The 19,217-nt window shown below is 41.7% G+C and overlaps 1 protein-coding gene across 12 annotated transcripts in view; it reads right to left on the bottom strand.

The window, feature by feature from the left end:
• Nucleotides 1-312: 312 nt before the first annotated feature.
• The window catches only part of BTRC (beta-transducin repeat containing E3 ubiquitin protein ligase), a 201,033-nt gene continuing 182,128 nt past the window's right edge, over nt 313-19,217 (bottom strand). For 10 of the 12 annotated variants that reach the window (XM_003825489.4, XM_055093297.1, XM_055093295.2 and 7 more), the window contains one exon: nt 6,739-6,926. In XM_003825489.4, coding sequence (XP_003825537.1) covers nt 6,765-6,926 — 162 coding nt within the window. In that variant the 3' untranslated portion in view covers nt 6,739-6,764. Of the gene's footprint in view, nt 4,470-6,738; nt 6,927-19,217 lie in introns of those variants that run through there. The other 2 variants (XM_055093298.2, XM_034931327.3) reach the window with 1 other exon arrangement.

Here is a 19,217-nt window from a genome sequence, read left to right as displayed (position 1 = left end):
GGGAAACTCAAGTCTTTTTTCACAGCTGAGGGGCAGAGAAAAATGTAAATTCTGCATTCAGGTTGGGCTGTGGTTGGCTAAGGTGACCAATGCACAAATGAGACATGACTTTGGCTTCAATTTAACTCAACATGGAACAGTAGGCGTAAGCCAGGGACCCCACACTCATCCACAGCGTCCAGCCCTGCTTTCTCTCAATCTTGTTTTCTCATGTCAGATTATCTGCAAAGGTATTCTACCTCTGCACTCCCTCAGTCTGTATACTGAAAAGTGTACTGTCCTTCTGGATGCTGGGGCAAGGAGACAAGACGCTTAGAAAATTCACTTTAATCTTATATTTGTAATTTACTTTTTTTCTGAACAGTTAAAAAAAACCCAAAACACACTCTATTATCATGATCCTAGGTTGTGAACATATTGGTACACTGACTACACATCACCATAACATAATCACAAAAGTAAAAGCAGTCAGTACTTAAGAGTCTAGAGAACAAAGAGGTGAACCAGCTGAAAGCTCTCAGGGAAGCTTACATGTGTTGCTAGGCCTGTCCCATCGTTGGAGTGCACTGGCCATCCCTCAGATTTGTCTGGGCTGGCCTGAGTGGTCACCGCTTTGAGAAAGCTGTTAGTTTCCTTGGTGCCCAGAGGGCTAACACCCTAGTTGGCCTTTTCCTTCAGTGTCCAAGAAGGGGAAGGGTTAGGAGGGGAGGTAACACTTTAAAATACGACTTAACTGCACTGATCCTTAATAAAACACACAACCAATCAGGAGCTAAGAGCGCCAGCTGTGCTGGTTGGAAAGCACATATTTTAGATGTCATCTGCCTCCAGGACATTTTAGATCACAGGTACTCAACTTCCAACAGAAGGAGCTTCTAAAGATCAATGCATTAAGTTCCACCTGAAACCAGGCAGCCATCATCATGCTCTTTTGATTTCTCTCTTCAGCTCCAAGGATTCTGACACCACAGATGAGCTAAAGAAGCGAAACTCAGTTTTATTCCCCTAAGAAATGGCTCTCTTTCCGATACTATGTTGACATTGTGGTTAAAGGAGGTGTGGTCTGTTGGTGAACCACTGTGTGGAGGAAGACCAGGGAGGCTGCACCCTAAGCCTCCGGGCTGCACTAATCTGGGTTGGACTGCTCTGCTACAGACTGGAGGGTGTTGCCGTCTAAGGCAAAAGGGAGATGCTGAGAAGGTCAACAGTACCAAGGTATCTAGTCCAATTATGGGAAAGAAAAAAATTGCCCTGATTATTTCCAGTATTCCCCACCCCTCCCACCTTTGTTTCCCCACACAATCAAGTGCTAAGTAAGGAGTAGACCAACTACAGCTGTTCAGACCAATGGCACCAGGAGCCGGCAAGGGAAGAGTGCATTTTTTTTTCTCTGTAGCTTTAGATTGTACAGAAGAAAAATAAAAAAGGATTGTTCTTACTCAAGCAAAAAAACCAGAATGATGTAGGGGTCTCACAGACTTTTCTAGTTCAGAAACAAGTTATGAGGGCCAGACTTTTATTACTTGTCAATAGAGATCCAAAAAGAGTCCCTGTCTCTGAAGTTAGGAGACACCAGAAAGAATTTTGCCAAGGGACATGTACAAATGGGCTTCCATCCATGATTCACATCCTTTCAAATTGCACACCAAGTTAAAGGATGTTCTCAGCAGTGAAATACACACACGTGCAGCAAGGCATGCTGGTCTTGTCCAAGTAGCTCCAGTGTGCACCAAAAGGTCACGTGTCTGTACCTCCTCATCTGCCTTTGAAGGGGTTTCAGCCTGTCTTTAAGAAAGGTTTCCTTTAGGCCCTACGTCGGAAAGTAAATTTTAGTGAGAAGAGACTAATCTACAATGGGGACACCTTCAGCTCTGTTTCTACCACTCCTTGGAATGTGCTGAGACTTTGTCTCTCTTTTCATTTTAAAAAGGTCAAACTTTACATTTATTCTAGCCCAGTTGGGGATTAGTGATAATCAATTCCCACTGAAATCATGCAGAGATGGTAAGTGGGGTTTACCTTCTCTGGAAATGAACTTTTAACTTACCTGATTATTTCTTCTACAACAAACTGGTAAATGACCCCCAGAGCTGAGAAATGTGAACGATTCAAGTTTTTCAGACCACTTAACTTCATTCCCATTTCCATCAGCAGCAGAGAGGACAACTTGGAGAATATCCTCAACTGGGCTAATGGCTCCACATCTGCAGGGGTCGCCCCGATCTCCTTTGTGATGTACTGGACATGTTTCAAAACAGTCTTAGAAACAATATTCCTTCAACTGAACCTAGATTGGAGAGCAAAACCCTGGGCACCAATAAACATTCAACAGCTTCCACTTTGTAATAGCAGCATATGACAGAAAGGCTGGTAAAATTATGGCTATTGGGCAATATTTTGAGACAGCTCGAAACCCATGCCTTTTAAATGTCTGACCTGTGTGTTTTTCAGGGCTGACAGCCCTCTACCTTCATCTATAGCAAAATCCTTACCCAATCAAAAAGCCATTAATAGTCAACACAATAGATGACAAACCCTGATAGTGGCCAAGTAGAAAACATTTCTCTGTAGCATTTGGGTAGCTGGGAAGGGAATTACATTGAGAAAATATTTCCTAGGCTACGATGTATCATTATACTGGGAAATATTTTCTGAATATAACCTTGAACTAAAAGCTTAAAAATACTCATAAAGCAGGAAAGGTAGAATGCATATGCATAAAATGACTCTCAATATGTAGTAACAACATTCAGTGGGTACACCTTGGGAAGAGGATACCTTCTTGCCTGGGGAGACCAGCTGGGTGCACATTAATAGTATTCTGTGTGCTCCCAGGTTGGTGTGGCACAGGTACCCTTGCACCTGAAGCCCACTAGCTTGGCAGCTCACACAGCTGCCTTCCGAGTGACTGGGTTTGCCTGACCCTTGCTGAGGTCCAGCTGTTTATGCTGTTCACCAATCGCCACAGACGCTTTATTGGCTGGGGAGAGTGAAGAGCAAAATAAGGTCAGGAGGAGGAAGAAAAGGCAGTTTTTGCCCCATTAATAAACCCTGTGTGCCAAACTTCACCCTGATCCTCTCTCTTAAGCAGCTTTGCCCTTCTGCAAATACTGGGTGTGGGAGAAGCAGAAGGAAGGTTCTGCAGTGCAAGGTTGACACGGTGAGATCAATATTTGAGAGATGATATTTAACTGGCCAAAACAAAACAAAACAACAAAAAAAAAACAAAAACAGTGTTTTCTCCTGACCATCTCTCTTAAGCTACCTTGATCACGGTCTTGGCAAAGATACAGGCACCTGGGTATTCACAGGCCCTGATGAGGAAATCGGAGATGGAAACCATTACGCAGAATGCACCAAGCGATTGGCTCTGGCCATTTCAAATCTTTCTGTAGGCTGAGCCTTACCAGTGATTTAAGATGAAGTACAATGCTTTTTATTACACACCCAATTGTTAATGAGAGGAAATGCAATCAGCAACTCCTTTCCACACTCTACATGGAATCAAGGAGACTGCTGAGTCCAGAAAAGATGCAGCCATTGATGGAGCCCAGGAAACTTCTCCCCACCCCCTCTGCCTGCCCCCTACCACCAATCCTCCTCTTGGGTGTGTGGAAGAAAGAGAAGAGTTGCAAATATGATGAGAGTATCATGTCTGAGAATCCACTGTTGCCACAGGGTCACTTGCAGCAAAGGCCTGGGGCTGAAATCTTCACTGAACAGCATTTAACTCTTCCAAGTGTTGCATTTTCTGGCTGATCTGGCTCATGCTAGAGGAGGACACTCTCTTCATACACTTTCTTCTCAGGTGAAGCAGACAGAGAAAAAAGGTTGAAGGGGCGTAGGGGAGTAGATGGGAAGAGGAACAGAAACAAAGAGAAGGCAGGCAGGAGGCCCAAATCTTCCAGTGTATACATTCTTGTGTTTTCTTTTTCTTGCCCCAGAGGCTATACAGAGAGAACTCTGTCTCCTCCTAAGCATATTGGGGCTGGGCTGCTCTGGCCAGGTGCTAGGCATTCCTGCAGTTAACAGGGCACTGGGCTTGAAGCTGCATCCCCCATACCCTAGAAGTGGGTCTCTCCCAGCAGGCTATACAGGGAAACTAGTTCTTCTGCTTAATGGCAAAGCAAGAGAGATTCTGGCAAAACACTAAATATATTTATAAGTCACCTTTGTCTGGAACCAACGGGAAAAAACTAGGTGCAGAGGTGAAAGGAGGAGAGGAGGGGAGGTTTAAAAGTTCCAATCATTCACAAAAGATAGAAGACATCTTCTGATAGCAGCACTGAAGCAGTCAGTTGTGCTGAGTAGACCGTCCTGGGCCGACTGCAGACCAACTGTGTCCCAACAGGAGTCTCAAAGCCCTGCTCCTCGGCTAGTCCAGGGAAACTGGGCAGTAGTTTGATTGTTACTGTTGTTGCTCATCCTGGTATTGGCAGATACGTTAAATACCGCAACTTTAATGGGTCCTGTGTGAAAACAGAGCAAATAGTCATTAGCCCCTTTTTCGATATTTCTTACTTGCTTGAAGAGAAAAGAGCATTCACTTAGCTGCCAATGGGGAAAAGGCTTAGGGGTCCTTCCTAATGCCTGCTCTCTGCCTATGCCACGCAGGAGCTTCTGTCAAAGGTGACCTGGCCTGATGGGGGAAGTTATACTAAAGGCAGGGCTTGCTGACATGCTTAGGGCTGTGGTGTTCAAGCAGAGTGACTCTGATGTCTTGAGGCTGAGAGTGCCCACGGTTGGCATAGCTTTCACCTGCCCTGTAGAATGGCAGGGCAGGGGTGGGGGATGGTCTGTGGGCCCTGCCTTTTGAGTGGCCATGAGCATGGCGGTGCCAGTAACAGAAGTGGGGGAATCAAGGAAAGCTGGCCTGGCTGTGTGGCTGCAGGGTACCAGCAGTGTAAAGGAGGGGACAGTGCAGTTGAGGATGTGAGCACTAGAAGTGCTCTTGCTATCTTCAAGGACAGCTGTGTGGATGGCAGCTGGAAATGTGGCCTGGAGATTAAGGCAGAGGCTTGGACTGGAGACAGAAATTTGAGTCTTCTGCAATGAGATGAGATCTGAAGCCTTGGGAATAGAGAAGGCAGCCTAAGAAGGAACTCAGATAAGGAAGAAAAGCCAGAGACAGGCCGGGTGCGGTGGCTCACACCTGTAATCCCAGTAACTTTGGGAGGCCAAGGGAGGCCTTGGGAGGATCACTTGAGCTCAGGAGTTCGAGACCAGCCTGGGCAACATGGTGAAACTCCATCTCTCCAAAAAAAAAAAAAAAAAAAATACAAACAATTAGCTGGTCATGGTGTTGTGTGCCCGTGGTACTCAGGAGGCTGAGGCAGGAGAATCACTTGAGCCCAGGAGGTGGAGGTTGCAATGAGCTGACATTGTGCCACTGCACTCCAGCTTGGGTGACAGGAGTGAAGCCCTGTCTCAAGAAATAAAATAAAATAAAATAAAATAAAATAAAATAAAAATAATAAGAAAAGTCAGCAACAGACTCTTGGGAGTGAGGGGGAAAGAAGCACAAATAATCAGAGAGTCAGGAAGAATATTAAAAATGGCAAAGTAACATGGAAGTCTAAGGAAGAGAAAATTTTGGGCAAAGGAGGGGGTAGGTATATGGAGATTGCAATATTAATACTCATGACCAGTTTTTCCTGAGGGCATATTATGTATTCGCCACTGTGCTAAGCACTAGGAATTTTCCATGCAGTATCTCCACACAGCCTTCACAGGGTTCCGTGAGGTGAGTGCTGCCCCTCACGTTACTCATCAAGAGATTCAGGCTCTGGGAAGTTACTTGTCTAAGGGCACACAGCCTGTGCGACCTGGCTGAGGAATGACGAACCGTGTCCTCTGTGAGAGAAAGAGGTGCTGAGGACAGCCCAGCTGGGCGTGAATCACTGTCCTCAGCGGAACACTGCAAAGAGAGATGCAGAAACGTGTAGCGAACATGTACTTCCACCACGAGAACTGAGGCACACGTGGCAAATCCTGACAGCAACGCTCCTCAGCAGCTAGGGCAGCCTTCTCAAACTGGTAACAACCTAGTGTATTCGAACTGGTTAGAACACCAGGTATGATCTGAATATACCACAATATGTATGGACCACCTGGGTATTTTAGGATCTTCCCCTGCCTGAGAGAGAGGTTGGAGACTTGAGTGGGAGGACATGTGGAGGTCAGAGGTCAAAAGACAGGTCCTCTTTTTGGAGGGTTGAGGAATAGGGATAGGGATATAAAAGCTACTTTTTATATTCCTTTTAAAATCTGCCCTTTTATTTATATGTCAGTGTGAACTTTCACCAAGAGATGTTTCCATTCACACATTAGACATCAGACTGTTTACTTGGCTTGAAAGGTCTCTATTGTAGGTACTGTTTGATCTGGGAACTTAAACATCACAGGCCTTTGGGTCATTACAGTACTTAGTTTTCAAACTGATTCAAATCTCATTTTATTTTCATAACAGTACTACTAGATAACTAGGGCAGGAATGACTAGGCTTACCACACAAGTAGGACCCTAGAATCATCTAGAACTGAGGCTGGCTACCTTGGTGAAAGGCACTGTCCACACTGTGGCAGCTTCAGCCCTGTCTCACATTGTCTGCTTCCTCGGCTTTACAGGAGTTGGTGACCCAAACGGCAGGAGAAAGCTCCATGAACTAGCAACACCTTACAGCTAATATTCCGTCTCCTACCCACAGTGTTATGTACATAATCGATTTCGATACCTGGGCAAGTATGAGGTCAGTGTATGGTTATTTATCTGGAGATGTAGGTGTATGTTCGAGAAGGGGAACGGGGGGGTTCAGCTTGGGCAGCTGGATCATTTAGGAAGTCCCAGATGAGGATTGTGTCATCATGTGAACTACTGACAATCTGGAATTCATCAAACTGTAGTCGAAAAACTCTTCCGGAATGCTCCTAAAGAAGTAGAAACAAAAAGGGTAGGAACTTGAACTACTCAAAATCAATAGGACACAAATTCAGCAACATGTCAAAAGGAGTCTACGGAAAGGCTATGGTTTGCTGTTATAAAGAGGCTGGGTGCAGTGGCTCACACCTGTAATCCCAGCACTTTGGGAGCCTGAGGCGTGCGGATCACGAGGTCAGGAGATCGAGACCATCCTGGCTAACATGGTGAAACCCCATCTCTACTAAAAATACAAAAAATTAGCCGGGCTGGTGGCATGTGCCTATAGTCCCAGCTACTTGGGAGGCTGAGGCAGAAGAATTGCTTGAACCTGGGAGGTGGAGGTTGCAGTGAGCCGAGATCACTCCACTGCACTCCAGCCTGGGCAACAGAGTGAGACTCCATCTAAAAAAAAATAAAATAAAAATAAATAAATTAAAAAAATAGAGAAAATTTACTTCGGCTAAAGGCAGCATGGAAAAGTCAAATACTAGGCAGCTGTAAACAAAGCAATACTCTTTGGCCAAGACATGCTAAATAGCATGCTATTAATAGTTTCTCATGGCCAACCCTTTTTGGCGTAGGGTGGATGAGAGCATTCCTTACTACCTCCCTGGTTTTTATCTTCTAAGTTCCTTCTACAATCAGAGGTCAAGGATTGGTGAGCAATAAGAAGCAGTATGCTGATAAATGTTTATCAACCAAACTTTGCTACTTTGTAAAACCATCGGTAGATTTCCACGGCATTAAAAACTCCTATCATGGCCAATTATAAGCTAGTCATAGTCAACCGCTGGCAAAATTCATGAATATCTAATAGTTGGCTCTCATAAGTGAGTATGAGCCTGTTCTAGCACACCACTGGCAGTTACCACCCTGATGAAGATGTAGAATGTTCCCAGCATACTGGAAAACAATCTCACACCCCTTACTAAACAATGTTACCTCCACTCCAATTTTATCATCATCATCTTCATCATCATCATTTTTTTTTTTTTTTTTTTTTTGAGACAGAGTCTCGCTCTTTCGCCCCTGCTGGAGTGCAGTGGTGCCATCTCAGCTCACCGCAAGCTCTGCCTCCCGGGTTCACGCCGTTCTCCTGCCTCAGCCTCCCGAGTAGCTGGGACTACAGGCGCCTGCCACCACACCTGGCTAATTTTTTGTATTTTTAGTAGAGACGGGGTTTCATCGTGTTAGCCAGGATGGTCTTGATCTCCTGACCTCGTGATCCACCCGCCTCGGCCTCCCAAAGTGCTGGGATTACAGGCGTCATCATCATCATTTTTTTTAGAGACAGAGTCTTGCTTTGTCGCCTAGGCTAGAATGCGGTAGTGTGATCATAGCTCACTGTAACCTCAAACTCCTGGGCTCAAGTGATTTTCCTGCTTAAGCCTCCCAAGTAGTGAGGACTATAGGCTCATGCCACCACACCTGGCTTTTTTTTTTTTTTTTGTAGAGATTAGGTCTTTTTGTTGCCCAGGCTGGTCTTGAACTCAAGACCAAGCAGTCCTTCTGCCTTGGCCTCCCAAAGCTCTGAGATTATAGGTGTGGGCCACTGTGCCTGGCCCAATGTTGTTATTGTTATTAATTTGTTTAGTCTCTTATTGAATTTCATATAAATATAATCATATAGTATGTATTCTTTTGTGTCTGGCTTTTTTTTTTTTTTGAGACAGAGTCTTGCTCTGTCGCCCAGGGTGGAGTGCAGTGGCGCGATCTTGGCTCACTGCAACCTCCGCCTCCTGGGTTCAAGCGATTCTCCTGCCTCAGTCTCCTGAGTACCTGGGATTACAGGCACGTGCCACCACACCCAGCTAATTTTTGTATTTTTAGTAGAGACGGGGTTTCACCATGTTGGCCAGGATGGTCTCGATCTCCTGACCTCGTGATCTGCCCACCTCGGCCTCCCAAAGTGTTGGGATTACAGGCCTTAGCTACTGTGCCCAGCCATGCCTGGTTTTTTTTTTTTTGGAGATGGAGTCTTGCTCTGTCGCTCAGGCTGGAGTGCAGTGGTGCAATCTCGGCTCACTGCAACTTCCGCCTCCCAGGTTCAAGTGATTCTCCTGCCTCAGCCTCCCAAGTAGCTGGGACTACAGATGCCCCCCGCCATGCTTGGCTAATTTTTTGTATTTTAGTAAAGACGGGATTCCACCGTGTTGCCCAGGCTGGTCTCCAACTGCTGAGCTCAGGCAATCTGCCGGCCTCAGCCTCCCAAAGTGCTGGGATTACAGACATGAGCCACTGAGCCCAGCTCATGCCTGGCTTCTTTTAGTCAACATTATAAGATTCTTCTATGTTGCTGCATGTAAAACAGTAGTTCATTCTTTTTTATTACTGGTTGATATTCCACTGTATGAATATACTACAATCCATCTATTCTCTTGTTGGTGGACATAGGGGCTGATTATAGTTTATGGCTATTATAAAACAAAGCTGCTAGGAACATTTATGTACGTGTCTTTTGCTGAATATATGCACCCATTTCAGCTAGGAGTAGACTTGCTGGGCCACGGGGTAGGTGTATGTTTGGCTTTAGAAGATACTATGAAACAATTTTTTAAAAGTCATGCCAATTTATACTCACACCAACAGTTTATCAGAGTTTGTTACTCCACATCTTCACCAAAAATTGATATTACCAATCTTTTACATTTATTTTGGTAGGTTTGTAGTAGTATTTTACTATAATTTTAATTTGCATTTTTCTTTATGAAGTTGAGGAAAAGCCTCTCTATCCCTTGTTTGCTGAGAGTTTTTATCATGAATGGGTGTTGGATTTTGTCAAATGCTTTTACTGCATCCATTGATATAAGCATGTGATTTGTCTTCTATAGCCCCCTGATGTGATGGATTACACTGATTGATTTCTGAATGCTGAACCAGCCTTGCATACCTGGCATAAATCTCACTTGGTCACAGTGTATAATTCTTTTCATACATTGTTGGATTTAATTTGCTAATATTTTGTCGAGGATTTTTTTTAAAATTTCAGAGTTACTACATTTTATTGGCACATTATTACATTTTAAAATATTTTAGAAATCATGAAATTGCTAAACATAAGGGCAATAATAAGACCATACATGGCCGGGTGCAGTGGCTCACGCCTATAATCCCAGATCTTTGGGAGGTTGAGGCAGGTGGATCATGAGGTCCGGAGTTTGAGAGCAGCCTGGCCAACAAGCAGAAACCCAGTCTCTACTAAAAATACAAAAATCAGCTGAGCGTGGTGGCAGGCACCTGTAATCCCAGCTACTCAGGAGGCTGTGACAGGAGAATAGCTTGCACCCAGGAGGTGGAGGTTGCAGTGAGCCGAGATTGCGCCATTGCACTACTCCAGCCTGGGTAACAAGAGTGAGACTCCGTCTCAAAAAAAAAAAAAAGAAAAGAAAAACCATATATTTACTTATTTATTTTGAGATGGAGTTTCGTTCTTGTCACCCAGGCTAGAAATGGTGTGATCTTGGCTCACTGCAACCTCCGCCTCCCGGGTTCAAGCATGAATCAAATAGTTTAAAATACAGATGCTCCTCAAATTACAATGGGTTACATCCTGATGAACCTGTTGTAAATGAAACTATCCTAAGCTGAAAATGCATTTGATCTGCCTAACCTATTGAACTTCATAGCTTAGCCATTATTAGTCTGTATTTTTCTTTTCCTATATTGTGTTTGTCTGGTTTTGGTTTTAGGGTAATGCTTCATAGATGAGTTAGTAAGTTATTCATTCTGTTTTTATCTTATAGAAGAGATAACAGAAAATTGATATAACTTCTTCAAATGTTTGGTAGAATTCACCAGTGGATCTGCCTAGGCTTAGTTTCTCTGTTTGGAAAGATAATTATTAAGTATTGATTCTGTGAAGATCTGGGATCTCTTTCATTTCTGATATTAGTAAATTATGTCTTCTTTGTTTTTCATAGTCTGGCTAGAGACTCATCCATTTTATTGATCCTTTCAAAGAACTAGCTTTTGGTCTTGATGTAATCCATTGATTTCCTGTTTTCAATTTCATTGATTTCTGGTCTAGTTTTTGTTATTTCTTTTCTTCTACTTACTTTGAATTTAATTTGCTCTTTTCTTAGTTGGCTCTAGTAGAAGCTTAGACTATTGATTTTAGACCTTTTCTAAGATATGCATTCAGTGCTATAAATTTCCCTCTAAGCACTGCTTTCACTGCATCCCACAAATTTTGATAGCTGTGTTTTCATTTTTATTTACTTCAAAATACTTTTCAAAACATCACATGTTCCCCATAAATATATAAACCTACTATGTACCCACAAAAATGAAAAGTAAAAATTAAAAAAAATACATTTCAATTTATCTTGCAATTTCTTCTTGACCTACGTGTTATTTAGAGGTGTGTTGTTTAATCTCCACATATTTTGGGATTTTTCAGCTATCTTTCCATTACTGAATACCACTGTAATCTGAGAGCATATGCTGTATGATTTCTACTCTTGTAAATTTTTTAAGGTACCTTTTATGGCCCTGACTGTGGTCTGCCTTGGTGTAATTTCCTTGGGAGCTTGAGAAGAATGTGTATTCTGCTGCTGTTGGATGAAGCATTCTATAGATGTCAATTATATCCACTTGATTGATAGTACTGCTAAATTCAACTATGTTCTTACTGAATTGGCTGCCTGCCAGATCTGTCCATTACTGATAGGGGGTGCTGAAGTCTCCAACTATAACAGTGGATGCATCTATTTTTTCCTTGCAGTTCTATGGTTTTTTGCCTCATATGTTTTGATGCTCTGTTGTTAGGTGTGTACACATTAAGGATTGTTAGGTCTTCTTGGAGAACTGGCCCCTTTATCCTTATACAACACTTCTCTTTATCCCTGATAATATTCTTTGCTCTGAGGTTTGCTCTCTCTCTAATTAATACAGCTACCCCAACTTTCTTCTGACTAGTGTTAGAATGGTCCATCAGGGCTAGGGGTGCCATAACAAAGTATGGCATACACTAGGGGGCTCAAAAAATAGAAATTAATTTCCCTACAGTCTGGAGACTAGAATTCTAAGATCAAAGTGTTGGCAGGGTTGGTTTCATTCTGATGCTTCTTCCTTTGACTTGTAGATGGTCATCTTCTCCCTTTATCTTCACATGGTCTCTGTGTGTCCCAATCTCCTCTTGTTATAAGGACACCAGTCATATTGGATTAGGGCCTACTCCAATGACTTCATTTAACCTTATTTACCTCTTGAAAGCTCCTATAACTCCAAATACAGTCACATTCTGAGGTACTGGAGGTTAAGACATCATATAAATTTTAGGGGAACACAATTCAGCCAATAACATGTGTTATATCTTTCGCTAACCATTTACTTTTAAGGTGTATGTGTCTTTATAGTTAAAGTAGCTTTCTTGTAGACAACATAAGTTTAGCCTTCTTCTTCAAATTGCTCTGACAATTTCTATTTTTTTAATGTGAAGTAGGAAAAATACAAACAAAACCACACCAAGACACATCATAAGCAAATTGCTGAAAACTAATGATAAAGAGAAAATCTTAAAAGCACCCAGAGGAAAAAGATACAGAATGGAGATCAGTGACTTCCAACTTCTAGTCAGAAACCAAGCCAGAAGAAAATGGAATGACATCATTAAAGTGCTGAAAGACACTGTCAATCTAGCTTTTTTTCTTTTTTTTTTTTTTTTGAGACAGGGTCTCATTCTCACCCAAGCTGGAGTGCAGTGGCATATTTGTGGCTTACTGCAGCCTCAATCTCCTGGACTCATATGATCCTCACACCTCAGCCACCCAAAAGTTGTCGCACTGGGCACGTGCCACCATGCCCAGCTAATCTTTGTATTTTTGAAGAGAAGGGGTTGCCATGTTGCCAGGCTGGTCTTGAACTCCTGAGTTCAAGCAATCCACCCGCCTCAGACTCCCAAAGTGCTGGGATTACAGGTGTGAGACACTATGCCTGGCCTATATAGAATTATTTAGCCAGCAAAAATATCTTTCAAAAATGAAGGCAAAACGAAAACTTTTTCAGAGCCAGGCGCAGTGGCTTGCACCTGTAATAATCTCAGCTACTCAGGAGGTTGTGAGGCAAGAGGATTATGTGAGGCCAGGAGTTCAAGACCAGTCTGGGCAACACAATGAGACCCTATCTCTAAAAAAATAAAGAAAATTAGCCAGATATGGTGGCACAAGCCTGTAGTCAGCTATGTGGGAAGCTGTCAGGAGGACTGCTTGAGACTAGGAGTCCAAGGCTGCAGTGAGCTATGATCATGCCACTGCATTCCAGCCTGGGATATAGAATGAGACCCCATCCCTTAAAAAAAAAAAAAAAAAACTTTCCCAAGTAAACAACAAGTGAAAGTATTTGTCACCAGTGTACCTGCATATATGAAATGTTAAAGTAAGTTCTTTAAGCAAAAGGAAAATGTATCAGATGGAAATAGAATTTATACAAAGGAATGGGAGGCAACAGAAAAGGTAAACGTGTGGGTAAAAATAAACTCTCTTTTTTCCATTAAAAAATTTCTTTAAAAGGCCAGCTGCGGTGGCTCATGCCTGTAATCCCAGCACTTTGGGAGCCTGAGGCGGGTGGATTACGAGGTCAGGAGATCGAGACCATCTTGGCTAACATGGTGAAATCCCGTCTCTATTAAAACTACAAAAAATTAGCTGGGTGTGGTGGCGGGCGCCTGTAGTCCCAGCTACTCTGGAGGCTGAGGCAGGAGAATTGCTTGAACCCGGGAGGCGGAGGTTGCAGTGAGCCAAGATCATGCCAGTGCACTCCAGCCTGGGTGACAGAGCAAGACTCCGTCTCAAACAAACAAACAAAAAAATCTTAAAAGATGGTTGATTGTTTAAAGCAAAAATAACAAGTGCTGTGGGGATGATAACATATTTAGAAGTAAAATCTGTAGCAACAATAGCATAAAGGATGGGGGTGAAAAATGAACATATAGTGTTTTAAGTTTCCTACATTATACATGAAGTGGTACAATATCATCTGATAGTAGACTGCAATAAATTAGAGATAACTATTGTAAACCCTAGGTCCCTCCTCACCAAATTAGTGAGATATAACTAAGAACCCATAATAGGAGCTAAACTGAGATAAAAAAGAAAAAAAAAAAAGAGCATGAAAACAGGAGGTAACAAACAAAAGCAAAAAATGGAAAATAAATAGCAACATGATAGATTTAAATCCAAACATACAAAAATTACATAAATGGTCTAAACATGACAAAGGCAGAGATGGTCAGGCTGGATTAAGAAAAAAAAAACAAAAAAAAAACATGGCCCAACTATATGCTGAATATGAGAAATTCATTTTAAATATAAAGACACAGGCATATTAAAAGTAAAAGAATATAGTAAGATACACCACACAGACACTAATCATAAAAAAGCAGAATGTTTACATATAATATCAAAGTATTAATTTCCCAAAACAAAGAATACTATAAACATCAAAGAAGGACATTTCATAATGTTAAAAAGTCAGTTAATCACTAAGACAAAAATCCTAAGCACGCAGGTACCCAATAATAGAGCTTAAAAATACATGAAGCGGCTGGGTGCGGTGGCTCACGCCTGTAATCCCAACACTTTGGGAGGCCGAGGTGGGTGGATCACCTGAGGTCAGGAGTTCGAGACCAGCCTGCCCAACATGGCAAAATCCTGTCTCTACTGAAAATACAAAAAATTAGCCAGGTGTGGTGGCAGGCGCCTGTAATGCCAGCTACTTGGGAGGCTGAGGCAGGAGAATGGCTTGAACCCAGGAGGCGGAGGTTGCAGTGAGCTGACATCGTGCCACTGCACTCCAGCCTGGGTGACAAGAGAGAAACTCCGTCTCAAAAACAACGACAACAACAAAAAAAACCATGAAGCAGGCCAGGTGCCATGGCTCATGCCTGTGATCCCAGTACTTTGTCGAGGTTGAGCCCAGGAGTTCCAGACCAGCCTGGGCAATGTGGCAAAACCCCATCTCTAAAAAAAAGTACAAAAAAATTAGCTGGACGTGGTGGCGCACGCCTGTGGTCCCAGCTACTCAGGAGGCTCAGGTGGGTGGATTGACAGAGCCTGGGAGGTTGAGGCTGCAGTGAGTCATGGGTGTGCCACTGCATTCCAGCCTGGGCGGCATAGTGATACCCTGTCTCAAACAAAAACCATGAAGCAAAAGCTGTCACAACTGTAAGGAGAAACAGACAAATTCAAAACTATAGTGGGAGACATAAAAATTCCTCTCTCAATAATTGGTAAGGACGAATAGAAAAATCACTAAGGATACAGAAGACCTGAATATTATAAACCAACTTGATTTAATTGACATTTTTTGGGATGTGGCTAAAGTAGTGATTAGAATTACTTCTAATAACATTTATAGCTTCAACTGATTATATTTAAAAAAAGGTTCAAAGTCAATGATCTTAGTTTCTATCTTAAGAAGCTAGAAAAAAAAAAAAAAATCAATGAAACCAAAAAAGGAAAACAGGACTATGCTCCTAACAGGCATTAAAAGGATAATAAGGGAATATGATGAATAACTTTATTTCAATAAATTTCATAATTTAGATAAAACGGCCAAACTGCTTGGAAGACAAAGTATTAAAGTGGACTTCAAAAGAAATATTAAATCTGAAGAGTGCTGTATTTATTAAAGTAACTGAAGTTGTAATTAAAACTTTCCACAAAGAAAATTCCAGGTCTAGATGCTTCACTAGTGAATTCTATCAAGCATTTAAAGAAGCATAATATCACATATGCAAACTCTTAGAAAATAGATGAGGGAACACTTCAAAAATTATTTTATAAGGCCAACATTATCATGACAGTCAACCAGAGACACAGAAAATAAAGCAACAAACCAATATCCCTTACAAACACAGATACACACACACACAAAAATCCTTAAAAAGATATTAGCAAGGTGAATCCAACAACACATAAAAAGGATTATACCTCATGAACAAGTGGGGTTTATACCAGCAATGCAAAGGATTTAAAGCTAAAAAAAATTCAATGTAATATACCAATTAACAGAAGAAAAGTGAAAAACCATATGATTATCTCAATGGATGCAGATAAAGCATTTCACAAAATCCAACATGCGTTCCTCATTAAAACTCTCAGCAATCTAGGAACAGAAGGGAACTGCCTAATCCCCTGATAATGGGTCACTATGAAAAACCCTAGGCCGGGCGCGGTGGTTCACGCCTGTAATCCCAGCACTTTGGGAGGCCGAGGTGGCTGGATCACGAGGTCAGGAGATCGAGACCATCCTGGCTAACATGATGAAACCCCGTCTCTACTAAAAAATACAAAAAATCAGCCGGCCGTGGTGGCACGCGCCTGTAGTCCCAGCTACTCAGGAAGCTGAGGCAGGAGAATGGCGTGAACCCAGGAGGCAGAGCTTGCAGTGAGCTGAGATCGCGCCACTGCACTCCAGCCTGTGTGAAAGAGCGAGACTCCGTCTCAAAAAAAAAAAAGAGAAAAACCCTATAGCTGACATACATCTATATATACACATATGTGAAACGGTGAAAGACTGAATGCCTTTCACCTACGATCATGAACAAAAAAGGGACATTCACTCTTACCAATTGTTTTTAACATTGTACTGGAGGTCTTAGCCAGTGCAATTAAGAAAAAAAAAAAAAAAAAGAGGGAGAGAGAAATAAAAGATACACAGATTGGGAAATAAGTAAAAGTATATTTCTATGTATTTGCAATGAACAATCAGAAACCAAGGTTTAAAAATACCTTTTCCAATAGCATTAAAAATACAAAATATTTAGGGATAACTGTGACAAAAAGATGTGTAAAACCTTTATACTAAAAGCTACAACGTGGCTGAGAAATTTAAAAAGACCTAAACAAATGGAGAGATAAAGACTCAATATTGTTCAGAAGTCAATATTCTCCAAACTGATCTACAGTCAACACAAGTCCAACAAAAAACCCAGCAGATGGAGTGGCTCAGGCCTATAATCCAAGCACTTTGGATGTCTGAGGTAGGAGTACTATTTGAGGCCAGGAGTTTGAGACCAGTCTGGGCAACACACTGAGACCCCATACCTATTTATTTATTAAAAAATTAAAAAACATTCCCAGCAGACTTTTTTGGTTGAACTTGGCAAACTGATTTTAAAATTAACATGAAAAATCAAAGGCCCCAAAAAACTTTGAAAAAGACAAAGCTGAAGGACTCACATTACTTGACTTCAAGAGTTGGTAAAAAGCTGCAGTAATCAAAATAAAATTATACTGGAATCAAGACAGACAAAAATCAATGGAACAGAACAGATTCCCAAAGAAGACTCACACATATATGGTCAATTCATTTTTGACAAAGTTGCAAAAGCATTTCGAAAGGACAGTCTTTTGAATAAATGGTGCTGGAACAACTGGATATTCATGTGTAAAAAAGCCCAACCCTTTGATCTATACCTTGTACCATATGCAAAGATTAACTCAAAATGGATCATAGACCAAAATACAAACTGAAAATTATAAAACTTAGAGAAGAAAACACAGGGAAAAATCCTTGTGACTTTGGATTAGTCAAAGGTTTTTCTGAGATACAACAGCAAGTAACATAGGCCATAATAGAAAAAGTCAATGCAGTAGACTTAAAATTAAGAACCGCTTTTTGAAAGACACTTTTAAGAAAACAAAGAAACAAATTATGAACGTGGAGAAAATACTTGTGAATTACATCTGATAAAGCATTTGTAACTTAGAATATATAAAAGAATCTCAAAACTCAATAACCACTCAATTAAAAAATGGGAAAAGATTTGAACACACTTCACCAAAGTAGATATACAGATGGCAAAGAATAGATGCTTGACATTATTAATCATTAGAGATACACGAATTAAACCACAATAAGAATGACTAAATTACAGACTGTGCTCAGTACTGGCAAGAATGTGGAGTAACTGGAACTCTCATACACTGCTATACTATAATGTAAAAGGGTAAACCACTTTGAAAAACAGTTTGGCAGTTTCTAAAAATTTTAAACATACACTTACCATATGACCTAGTCATCTGCTCCTAGGTATTTACCTCAGAGAAATAAAAGCAAAAAGCATACATTCATCCCAAGACTTCTACATAAATGTTTATAGAAACTTTGTTAATAGCCCAAAACGAGAAACAATCAGTGAATGGGTATAACCATACAATAGAATACTACTCAGCAAATTTTCAAAAGAAATGAAATATTGATATACATCAACAACATGTAGTGCCACTTCACTATAGCCTGGGTGACAGAGGAAGACCCTGTCTTATACATACACACATAAATCCAACAAGGAAGACAAGAAATGTAACCTCTTTCTCTTCTCCAGAGCCAAGAATGCCTAAATGATGACAGTCAGGATTTAGAACACTGGGCTTCAAATGCTTGCTCTCATCTTTTCTCCAAGTGGTGTCTGTCCACCCTGTTGCTCCAACTAATTTTCTAATGGAAGCAGCATTTATCAATCTGGGCCCTTGGCTAACAACATGATAAATAATTTAGTGCATTCCTCCTTTTGAATCACTTTTTTCCCCAAATGTCAAAAGGGGGTATATGGGGAACAAAAAAGATGGGCTCAAGTTGCTGGAGGCACTAGCTCATGAATAGGCTGCAGAACTAAGGGGTTGACCAGGGGGATTCATGCAGATTCCCAGGGCAGTTTTTTTTTTTTTTTTTAAGACAGAGTTTCGCTCTTGTTGCCCAGGCTGGAGTGCAAGCATGATCTTGGTTCACTGCAACCTCCGCCTCTCAGGTTCAAGTGATTCTCCTGCCTCAGCCTCCTGAGTAGCTGGGATTACAGGCGCTTGCCACCATGCTTGGCTAATTTTTTTTATTTTTAGCAGAGACGGGGTTTCACCGTGTTGGTCAAGCTGGTCTTGAACTCCTGATCTCAGGTGATCCATCCGCCTTGACCTCCCAAAGTGCTGGGATAATAGGCATGAGCCACCGCACCCGGCCCCCAGGGCACTTTTTGAAGGCACAGGTGTACAGGTCCTCAGATTTTGGACAGGTTCCAATTTGAATAATTATATTCTCTCTCCCTTAGTACCCCCTGCTGTTTCTGGTGGATACAGAATTCTTATTCACTCCCTGCACTAAACTGTTGTGTAGAGTTGCTGTGCAGCTGTTAAACAGCTGCCACATTTCTCTCCATATATAGTCTCTAAAGCATTTTTGGATGAAAGGAATTATATAAACATATTTTATTGTCATGTACTGGTTGCCTTACCACTTAGTTGTAGGTTTTGTGAGGTTGTAACTATTAAATTCAAATCCATATTCCACAGCACATCAACGTT

Source organism: Pan paniscus, chromosome 8 (assembly GCF_029289425.2).
Source record: "Pan paniscus chromosome 8, NHGRI_mPanPan1-v2.0_pri, whole genome shotgun sequence".
Lineage (NCBI taxonomy): Eukaryota > Metazoa > Chordata > Mammalia > Primates > Hominidae > Pan > Pan paniscus.
This window is presented reverse-complemented; position numbering and strand designations above follow the sequence as displayed.